The sequence below is a fragment of the Lepisma saccharinum genome, chromosome 2, assembly GCF_977018435.1.
Source record: "Lepisma saccharinum chromosome 2, izLepSacc3.1, whole genome shotgun sequence".
Taxonomy (NCBI): Eukaryota; Metazoa; Arthropoda; class Insecta; order Zygentoma; family Lepismatidae; genus Lepisma; species Lepisma saccharinum.
Window position 1 is genome coordinate 86,274,036 of NC_139230.1, and position 12,195 is coordinate 86,286,230.

The following is a 12,195-nucleotide window of genomic DNA, read 5'->3' on the forward strand; positions in this document are numbered from 1 at the left end:
CCAAATTCCAAGTATCTGAATTGGTGGGAATCAGTAACAATATTGGCACTGGTATCGGGTCAGCCTTACTAAGAATTTAATGTCAAGACCACAACAATTCTTTTTATGCATGATGGCAATGACAGAGAAAGAGTATTAAATTTCCATTTCTATTTTGATTATTTTTACCTGACACTTCTACCTCTCAAGGTTAATTCTGACAACAAGGATGAATGATAAAACTGGTGAAAAAGATGATGGAATGAACCAACATTGATGGCTTTTTCAGGATTCAAACCTAGGACCCCTGGCATTATAGCATAATAACAAACTGCTTGTTCATAAAGAGCGACCAGTAAATTAACTAATTGTACAATAAAACAACATACTTTCTAATAATGTATAATAGTCAGTATGTAATAGTATGTAATTGATTAGGAACTGTGTGCCACAATAGTTACCTGGACTAAATAATGCGACTGCTTTAAGGTATGCATACTCATGTTCATCAACCTGAAGCCTCGTCATGTTGTTCACATACTCTTGGAGTTTGCAAATATGTTCTGTAACCTAGAAAAGAAAAACGTAAGTTATTAAATTAATTTCTAAATATATATAATATATTAAACTAATTTCAAAATATTAACTTTCCAGCAAATGTCTGGAAATAATAATTTATAGTAGGAATGGGACAGATTAATCAGTACTCTATTAGTATTGGTTTATCAGTAAAATTACTGATAATTTTACCAATCCAATATATCTATAAATATCTTACAATTTAGCTCAATACTGTGGCATTTTGTAAAAAAATTATGGTTGTAAACATGCAATCTCAATTCTTATTTTAAGTAAATGTCTAAATATGCAGCTTGTTTTGCATTGCAAAAGATTGGCTCATCTGGTAACATACATTTATGTTAATTGATTAGTTACACCTATTTCGTTCAATTAGGTCAATGAACCATTTGGACTTTTATGTTGGTACTTTATCTATCAACATTGGCCAAAATTTCATACCGGTCCATTCCCAATTTATAGTATAAAATATGGAGTAACTTGAGCAAAGTATTTGCGTTGATATCATTTAAGTTAAATTAACCAGAAAAGCAGGGAGCTCAAGCACAATACATTATATGGAAATAAAGTAGAACCATGACCAGTGTTTCATACATAATATGGTCAACAAGCTGTGATCCAGTCTGCAGTGTGGCTGGCTGACTGCCACAAGTGAGGCCCAGGTTTGATTTTGGAGGTAGGTGATCTCAGGTGCGAATTTTTACAAAAAATGTCAGTGCAGAGAATGGCTCTGGGGCCCACTCAGGCTCTTGTCAGTGGGTGCCTGGAAAAACCCTGGGAGGGTAAAGGCTGCTGGAGCATGGTGCTGAGTACATAACCTCCAGTACAACTGAGATCGAGAATGTGTGGGGCCCTTCAATCACATCCCCTATGTGCCTTCGTGGCAGAGTGCAATGCACAGGGAATATTTTTACATTTTAATATGTTCAACAATTCAAGGTATGGCAAAACCTCATATTATATAATAGGGTGTTTACCTCAATCCTACAATTGACCCTACATCTGTACTTGTACTAACGTCACACAATTTATCACTATAGGTCTTTCCACTTTTACGGCAGCCGGTCATAGTTCTGGCAAGGCACAGGCATGGTAAAGGACTACGTAAACGGAAGAATGATATCTACATGGCCACATGGAATGTTAGAACATTAAGAAAACCAGGTGCACTGCAAAACCTAAAGGAGGAAATTGAGAAATACAGAATAATAGCGGCATTGCAGATCAAGTGGCAAGGAAATGGAATGTTATCTACTGGGGACTATACATTAATTTATAGTGGAAGCAGTGGAAGTACAAGAGATGGCACAGGATTCCTACTAAACAATAAATATAAAACTATAGTAAAGAACTTCACGCCAATAAATGAGAGACTATGTACATTGAGAATGAAAGCCAGGTTCTTCAATATTACCTGCCCCAATGGAAGAGGCAGAAGAAGATGAAAAGGATGGATTCTACAAGCAGTTGGAACAGGCAATCGATCGAATACCAAAACATGACATTAAAATAATAATGGGAGATTTTAATGCCAAGTTTGGATGTGAAGAAGCTTTCCAAGACACTCTTGGAATGGAAAGTTCGCATGAATTTTCAAATGATAATGGTCAGACTGATGGCTATGAGTAACTTATGATAAATTAGAAGCACCTGGAATCCAAGGAAGAATGTGAGGAAAATGACATGATGGTGTAACACAAAACCAAATTGACCATGTGCTGATAGATAGAAGGCATGCCTCTGATATTCTACAAGTGGATAGCTGCTGAGGAGCAGACAGTGATTCGGACTATTATTTAGTCCGCATTGAATACAGACAGCGAATAGCCACATATAGGGAAGGAAGAAGAGGGAAGGTGACCTCAAGGTATGATGATGAGAAGTTAAAAGGAGATAATGCAATTACCAACCAATTTAGTTTAATGGTAGGTAACCAACTTGAGCAAAGAAGTCAAAGGTGGAAAAGTGAAAGTATTGAAGGGAAATGGAGTATAATTAAGGAGATACTACAAGAAACAGCACAGGAAGTGCTGGAGAGAAGGCGAAGATCTGAAGAGGTGAATGGTTTGATGATGAGTGTAGAACAGCAATAAATGAAAGAAATGGGGCACGAAAGAGAATGCTTAATAGGAAAACCAGGTATAACACAGGACAATATACCAGGTGTATAAGCTTAAATCTGCTGTTTTGTAGTCAGAAAAACACATGGTTTGTTCATAGAAAGCAACAAGAAATTTATTCAAAGTACTGGCCCTCGCGAGCTACACATTTTGCCCAGCTCTCTGGCAATTTGTGGATACCACACCAAAAAAAGTCCTTCTCTTTCGAGGCAAACCACTCATCAAGCCATTTTCGGACGTCTGCATATGAATCGAAGTGATGCTCAGCGAGGGCGTTGGCCCATCGACGAAAACAGATGGTAGTCGGAAGGGGGCACATCTGGTGAATAGGCGGGATGGGGTAGCACCTCCCAGTTGCCTGTCTCTAAGTAGTTTTGGACCAGTCTTGACGTGTGCGATAGGGCGTTGTCGTGGAGGAAAATCAGCTTGTCATGTCTTTGTTGATAATTTGGACTTTTGTCACACAGAGCATGGTGCAATTTGATCAGTTGTTGGTGGTAGCGGTGGGCAGTGACAGTTTCACCAGGTTTCAACAGCTCAAAGTAGACAATACCCTGTTGATCCCACTAAACACACAGAATCGTCTTCTGGCCGAAGCGATTTGGTCTCGAGGAAGATGTTGATGGTTGGCCAGGATCAACCCACGATTTCTTGCGTTTAGGATTCTCGAAATATATCCACTTTTCATCACCAGTCACAATCCGATGCAGGAAAGACTTTCTTTTTTGTCTGGCAAGCAAGATTTCACATGTGTTTTGGCGTCTCTCCAGCTGCCGATCGGTCAATTCAGGCGGCACCCATTTTCCGATCTTTTGAACCCTTCCCATGGCACGTACACACATTGAAATGGCTGCTTGAGTAACACCCAATTGCTTCGCAAGCATCTTTTGCGTTTGGGTATCGTCCTCGTCCAAAAGAGCCTGGTATTGATGGTCCTCAACCTTCCTGGGCCTATTTTCACGCTTCTTGTCGCTCAGGTCAAAATTGCAGTCTTTGAACCGACGAAACCAATCCCTGCATGTTATTTCTGATACAGCACTGTCACCATAGGCCTCCACAAGCATTCGATGCGATTCGGCAGCCGATTTCTTCAAATGGAAGCAGAAAAGCAGAGCTTCCCGCATATGCTCTTTTTCTGGCACAAAACTAGACATGCTTACCACAGGAACACTGTCTGTTGTTGTCTGCAAATGCTGACGATGTGCACTGATTCATGTTGGCAGATGTCCCACTCATACAAACACCAGGTATGGTGTGCCCATGGGGGCTTCATACGTTCACTAACGCCATCTATGAGCAAACAGCAGATTTAAGCTTATACACCTGGTAGACTAAAAAGAAAGGAAGCAGACAGAGTGTGCAGGAAAAAGAAACAGTACTTTGAGAAAGAGTGGATTGAGGAACTTGAATAATAATATAATAGTAATCATCAAGTCAGGAAAATGTATATGAGGGTGAAGGATATAAGGAAAGGCTTCCAACTGAAGACAGCTTTCTGTAAAGACCAAGTAGGATATCTAATAGGGGGAAAAAATGAGATCTTAGAGAGATGGGCAGGATACTTCAGTAAACTACTTAACATAGAAGATGGGTCCCAAGATCTAGAATTGAGTGATGCAGAGGAGTACCCAGAAGAGGACTATGATGATGAAACCGAAGTATCTCCTACACTAGAAGATGTGAGAACAGCTATTAAGTCTCTTAAGAATAATAAAGCCCCAGGGATTGATAATATCAATGCTGAAATGGTTAAGAATGGGGGAAACCAACTATGTAATAAAGTATATGTAAAAATTGTTATCTGATACATGGGAACATGAACAGATGCCCAATCAATGGAGTATGGCAATAATCTGTCCTATACATAAAAAGAACAATAAAACCTGCTGTGAGAAATATAGATGTATAGCCCTACTGAGCATAATATACAAAGTGCTTGCAAAGACCCTAGTGGCAAGATTGTCACCACTCACTGAAGGAATAACAGGGGATTATCAGTGTGGTTTTTAGACCAAACAGATCCACTGTGGATCAAATCTTCATGGTTAGGCAGATAATGGAGAAATGTTATGAATATATCATTAATATTCATCAGTTATTTATAGGCTTTAAGCAGGCATATGACAGTATTATGCAAGGAAAATTGTATGAGGCAATTAAGGAACTAGGGATCCCAAGCAAGCTAATAAGATTAACCAGAATGACTCTAAGGGGTACCAAATGCAAGGTGAAGATTGAAGGAGAGGTCACAAGGGAATTTGCAGTGAACCAAGGCTTGAGACAAGGAGATGTGCTATCTACGATATTGTTCAATATAGCTTTAGAAAAGATCATGAGAAGAGTGGGTCAAGGGAGTAACCCAGGAGGGACTCTCTTCAACAGACTGAGCCAAAATCTAGCATATGATGATGACATTGATATGATGACATGAAGATTGCAAGAACTGAAGGAAGGACTGGAAAGATGGGAGAATACAGCTAGTGAGATGGGACTCCAAATAAATCAAACCAAGACTAAATACATGTTCTCAATGTGAAATAAGGAATTCAGGGAAGGCCAACTTATACAACTTAATGGAGAAGGCACTTATGAAAAATGCAAAAGTTTTAAATACTTTGGAACATTAGTTAAAATGGATAATAATATTAAGGAGGAAATAAAAGCAAGAATTGCAGCTGATAATTGAAGGTATTTCTCACTGTTAAGAGTTTTCAAATCTCACAGCCTGAGTAGAAATTTGAAAATCAAAGTATATCAGGTAGTGGTAAAGCCAGAGGTGACATATGAAGTAGAGACATGGACTTTGGCGCAAGCAGATGAAGAACTTTTGTGAAGATGGGAAAGATGGATACTAAGAAAAATATATGGGCCAATAAATGAGAATGGACAGTGGCGAATAAGGAGGAAACGATGAAATTAGAACTCTACTAAAAAAACCAGTTAGTTTCCAATATAAGCAGCATGAGACTGAGGTGGTTAGGACATGTGGAAAGAATGCCTGAAGACAGAGTGGTTAAGAAGGTCTATAAAGGAAGACCATGAGGGAGAAGATTAAGAGGAAGGCCAAGGAAAAGATGTTGAGGAGGACCTTTGGAGGATGGGAGTAAGACAGTGGAGAAGTAGAGAAGAAGATAGAAGAGAATGGGCTATCATTGTGAGAGAGGCCCAGGGCCTTCAGGGGCTGTAGCAGCCAAGGAGTAAGTAGGTAAGTAATCGCTATTCATGGGGAAAAGCAGAAACTGGATCCAGCCTGGCTAGTCAGCCAGCAGCGGAAATGCAGCAGACATGGCTCCCGGTTGGTCCACCATCGACACCGGAAACAGTCACAAACCGGGTTGACGCTCAGCACTGCACTTCTACCCTGAAGATAAGAGTGATGTTAGCTCTTGAAAGCTCAGGAACTTTTCCAGAATTGACTTGGTCGATAGCCCCGAGATAATTTATTCATTATGGAAACCACGTTAGCCTGAATTATCGACTGGTAGAAGATTGAACTATGAAGGGAAGTTATTGGCTTGAATCCTGAATAGGTATGGATGTTTTGTTTTATTTGTTTGTTCAATAAATTTAGATGAAATACACAACCTTTGGTTTAAATTAACATATTTTACATTCCTCAGTTAAAAAAGAGAACCACTACTGCATTTCAATAGGAGCTGCTAGAGTTTGAAAATAGCTTGAGTTTTGTTTTAAGTCCACAGATAGGCTAATTGGGACTGAACCTACAGTTTATTGATTGATTGATTGATTTGGTGTCTTAAGTCTGCTTTGTGCACAGTAAGGCTAGTCGGGACTGCACCTACAGTTTAAAGTGGGATCCAAACCACTACATGCCTCCATCAGGTATCAAACCCAAGACTCCTTCATTACAAAGGCAATGACATTACCACTATGCCATTGGGGAGGCCCCAATAGGAGCTGCAGTAGTTCAGTTCATAGGACATCTGATTGGAGACCTGGGTTTGATTTGCAGGGTCATCTGAGGTGAGAATTTTACTCAAAATGTTGTTGCATTGAGTGGTTCTGGGACTCACTCAATGGGTACTTGGGGAATACAGGTGGAGCATGGTTCTGATCACATCACCTCCACTTTAGTTGAGATCAAGAATGTGTGAAGCCCTACCTTCACTCTCATGTGTCTTCATGACATGGTGTAATGTACAATGTAAAACTTTAAAAATAAAAATTCAATAAATTTAGATGAAATAAACTTTCACCTTTTACCTGCATTTCAATTACATAGATGCAAGTCAAAATTGTTTAACCTTAGCAGAAGGAGCCTCTTGCGTTCTCTCTCCAACCAGGAACTTTTCATGTGCACACTTTTCAAACTTTCCACAAATTATAAATTGAAGCAAGAGAAATAATTGTCATAGAGAGATTAATTGTTTTAACCCCCCCCCCCCCCAGAATGAAAGAACTCTTAGCAGAGGTGAAATTTATATATCTTACCTCACAATAACAGTTAAAGGAAGAAGAAAATCAAAATTTTACACAAAAATTCATATTCGATAAGCTCCTGTGGCGACCACAATAGACCAAAGTGAACATGAAAAATGTAGTACGTAGCAGTGGTATATTTCTACAACCATGCAAAGTCATGTTGAAAATACGCAGAGACTTCTTGGGGGAAAAAATATGGATTAAATTTGGAGGAAGCATGACAAAAGATTCATGCAACCCAGTCCCACATTCTTGGGGAGAAAAACGGAAAATATGCACAATTTTAGAAAATCGTAATTTTCTAGTAATTTTGAAAATTGGATATCTCCTGCAGGACCCCTAATTGCCACACATTGTGAAAAACTTTTTTTTGTTTTCATTTATTAAGTGTAAAAATAAAATGTATTGGCAAAAATCAGTGATTGAAGAGTAATTCCCATTCATAAAGTACGAGGGTGGATCATTAAGTATAGCACAACATTTTTTTAAAAAATAAGTTTAACAGGTAAGACAACATAAATTATACACATTGAAACCACATCTTTTAGCTACTTTTTGACATAGGAGCCAAGTCTTTCAACACATTTTTCCCATCGTGGCACTAGTTTCAATATACCCTGTTCATAGAACTCTGTTAATTGGGAATACAGCCAACCGATTGCACTTCTCCATCGGAATTGAAACGTTGGCCACCTAGGAATTTCTTCATTGGGTCAAACAGATGGAAGTCTGAAATGCTGAACCGCCCTGACAAGGTTCTCAGATGGATCCGCCGGTCGATGAGAATTGCCTGCTCAATGGCTGTAACATTCCTTTTCGTTGCAGCTGTTACTGGTCGCCCAAAACGTGACGACTCAACAAGGTTCAGACGGCCTCCTTGAAAGAATGTGCACACCTGGAGATGTTGCTACAGTCCAAACAGTCTTCCCCATACATGCCCAACATTTCTCTGAGAATTTCACTAGGGTTTTGTCCTTTTGCCCACAAAAAACGAACTACAATTCTTTGTTTTTCACACATTGACGACAATAATATGCGTGCCATCTTTGTTAAGTAGTTCATGCTTCTGCCGCAAGAGTTATACCTGATCGAACAAATGCAGTCTCTAGCGCGAACTTCAAACTATACATCTGTAAAGTTTCAACATCCCAGCCAGAATAACATTGCGGAAAAAATTGTTGTGCGATACTTAATGATCCACCCTCGTACATACAATTTTTTTTGAGGGGGAAAAATACATTTGTACAATTTTTCTGTTTAAAATAGTAACAATAAATATATTGCTCGTTACTGTGTTTTGTGATTCAGCACGTCATGCCTTCTTATGTATGTAAATGAACAAAAAGGACAGAACTGAATTATCATGTGTAGTTTTCAAGAAATGACGCATTAACTACTGCCATGTAGTGGTGGTTTCATTTGAAACCAGCCATTTGGAAGTGCACAATTTGGGTGGTTTCATTTCAAACCAGCTGTCTGCTAAAGGTTAAATGAGTACTCCTTTAGTAAACATGAACTCCAATCAAGTGGATCATTTATTCCATTTACAAATTGTTGAGATTATAATTATAAAAAAAAAAGTTAAAGGAGAATTCAGGAACAGCACTATTAGTACATGCACCAACTGAAGAAAAAGAAGAGACTGAAAAAGAGGATTTTTTTATGTAATGGGAAGCAGTTGTGAACAAAGCATGATATGATAATTGTTCAGAGAGATTCCAATGCTAAAATTAGATAAGACGATTACCACCACAGAATACCAGAGAAACACACATTACACAGAGAAAGCAACAACAATGGAATAACACTATGATATTGTGCAACAAGAATGAAATGAACAAAGAAAGTTCCCTCAACTAGTTCATGTACTTGTGAATAAAATATGTTTGTCATCAACAATGGATGTAAGAATCTGTAGGGACTCCTAATTGTGATTCCCACCACTACATGGCAAAAATAAAAATAAGGAAAAAGGATTAGGAAATGGTGTGGAAAAGAGTAAAAAAGAGAAACAAAAGAGAAGGAAATGAAACATATGTAAACTGAGAAATGGTGCAGAAAAAAGAAAATATAGAACACAAACAAAGAAATTAGCAAATATAGAAATAGAAAAAGTACAACAAAGAAATATGAAGCAGAGATGGATGGATATAAGGACAGTATTACAGTAACAGAAGAGATAATAGGAGAAAACACAAAAAGTACAAACAAGGACTGTTTTAATGAACAATATAAGACATATATGGGTCATTCCATGTAAAATCAGCCATCTCCTCAACATTACATTTTTTGATTGATTTTAAATTTGGCATACTAAAAAGGCCACCCAAGAGAGAAAAATATGCAAAGCAACTGTAAGCAATGACTTGCAGCACCAGCTAGCAGTTTTCACGGTTCAATGGACATCGCTGTGTGCAGTGTTGCCACGTTCCACGTACAGCTTTACTCCGCTCAATAAAAATCTGTATAAAATCAGTTTCGGAATGTGAATTGACAATGATAATGCACATTGTATCTAAAGATACGCCTGACGAAGCCACCAGATTTGTGGCAAAATCGATTGTGAAAGAAATTTACGCGGAAAAATGAAAAGTAAGTTTATCAGAGTTAATGATAATGCATTTTAAAAACTGATACAAAGAGCTTCAAAACTAGACCAATATTGTATTTGTAGGACTACCCAATACTAAGAAAATGTTGTTTCACAAAATTGAAAAGAATGGTTTTTTGACAAATTTTGAAAGCCTGAAAATTAAGACTTGTCATTGTATCTAACAATACAGGAAAACCTCGTTAATATGATATTGGTTAATACGAAGTACCCTTTAATCCAAAGTTCTTCCCATTCCCCAGCCGATAAGATAGGATTTATAATGTATTTCAGTACGGATAAATCGAAATACGGATAATTTTTAAAACAAAGTTGTTTACAAGACCCTTCCGCAAAACTGGTTTCGCTTAATTCGAATTAGACACCTGCGTAAGTCGACAAGAGAAGATCGAATGTGGAGAGAGCTTGGACGTTATTTTAACTTGACCTTGACATGTTTCCTTGACCTAATAGCTGCTGACAACTCGAGGGAAGCAGCCCGAAATGCCCGCTGGACATTGACATTCTTTGTCAATGTGCATGGGAGGTCAAGCTCTTTCCCCACTGAATGCGCCACCTTGGAAATATTCACCAGTGCTAGATGAGAAATGCGAGATAAGATCACACGAATGTTCCAAAATACAAGACGCGTGGCGCCTGGAAGTCTCACCCATCTGTCTAGCTCTGAGCTCAAGATACAGCAATTTCCCGTCAGCGAGCAACTTGAACTGTAAAGCACTTGTAATATGTCTGTATAACATATATTTTTCATGTCAAAATATCTTTGACGTGTGTTTTTACATATATTCATCCAGAATTCATTCACATGTACATGCACTGTGCACTTTTCTCTCCAGACCATGTACAGGCCCTATTTGTGATTTCTAACATTGTATTTTACAGTGAAAAACAGGTCAATTTCAGGTGTTTACATGCATGACATTCGACTGTAACATGCTGCTTTTCTCCACTAGTGTAATATAGTCATGCACACACACCATGATATAACAAGATTTTTAGTTTGTCTGGTAGATGATACCAGATGAAAGTCCTATTTTACACATACACATATAATATTTACTCATTTCTACTTTTCATTATACTAAATGTTCCGTAACTTATTCTATTTCTGTTTTGGATATTTTATGTCCCTTTTATATCTCGTGGGTTAAACCCGACAATGCTGATGAATGACAGTCACGAAATGGATGATGATTTGAACATGATGTTACATCCAAGCCTTACTGAAGATTTACACCTGGGACCTTTAGCTTCATAACACATTATGCTGACCAGGTCGGCAAAAGTTCCATAATATATAATATTATAATGATAATAACAACAAGTCACATTGGTGGCAGACTCATGTTGCAACTGAAGGTTCTGGGTTAGTGGACTGGTCTGTGAATGAACGTTACTTTGCAAGTTTCTCTTCATCAATTTAATCCCATCATCATTCATCCGCATTGTTGCTGTTAGCCAAAAGTGACAGCAAAGAAAAATGAAAATATATTATAATGCAATCAATTTACCTGTTTCACCCTCTGGGCTGAAATTTTATCCTGAGCTACAGATGCGTGTAGGTGATTTATTATGGCTGTAAGTATAGTGGATAATGACAGAACATGGGAGCATTGTGCTAATCCTAATGCAAACAATTCTGCCCAACATCCTCTCACAAGGTAAATCTGGGTTTCAGAACTGAAAAAAACAAAAATCTATCATGTATTTATTGTACTTGTCAATTTTGTGTACATGAAAATTCAAGCAGAAAATGGAAGTTCAAATTATTTTTGAACTTTAATGTTGCATTAATATTGTAAAAATAAATTAATTTAACTTATATGAATGATAAAATATTACATTTCTATGTCAATGTGTGAAAGAACTCCATAATAATGACAACAATGATTCTAGTCAACATGAAATGAATCTCAAGAAATATAACATTGGAAAGTTAAGAAATAATTCAGACTTTCAGAAAAAAATAAATAAATAAAAACCATCTCTACCTATAACTGATAAATTAATTGTTCTGTCACAAAATGGCAAACATTTAGTGGAGAATTTTAAAGATATTAAGCTTCTTTATATGTAGCAACTTAATGAATGCAATCACAAAATGACAAAATTAGGAAACTTTTGCATGCATTAGTAGAACATTCAGGATATTTAGGATATTTACAGAAATAGGACACAAATTTATGGTAAATAAAAACTGAGGAGAGCTGTAAAAAAATGTTAGATTGGTGGTCTATACCAGCGGTGAAAACAATTTTCAGTACACTCTTTTGAATGGTGAGAGAATACAAAAAGAAAACCTGTAAATTAAGTTTTGTGATCAGCATCTGGTTTTGATTTATTAAATTCTTAAAGACAATACTATTGCAAATATGTTATATATTCTCAAGTCTAACAATGAATCTATTCAGAAAATGGTGAACACTCATTTAGTTGCATTTCAGACTCAAGCAACAGGTAACA

The 12,195-nt window shown here is 37.4% G+C and overlaps 1 protein-coding gene across 6 annotated transcripts in view; it reads right to left on the reverse strand.

The window, feature by feature from the left end:
- Hr78 (Hormone-receptor-like in 78) overlaps positions 1–12,195 on the reverse strand; it is a 136,166-nt gene that overhangs the window by 13,740 nt on the left and 110,231 nt on the right. For all 6 annotated transcript variants that reach the window (XM_083117481.1, XM_083117480.1, XM_083117479.1 and 3 more), the window contains exons 9-10: positions 11,244–11,412; positions 441–549 (exon numbers count right to left, since the gene is read on the reverse strand). In XM_083117481.1, coding sequence (XP_082973607.1) covers positions 441–549; positions 11,244–11,412 — 278 coding nt within the window. The remainder of the gene's footprint in view (positions 1–440; positions 550–11,243; positions 11,413–12,195) is intronic.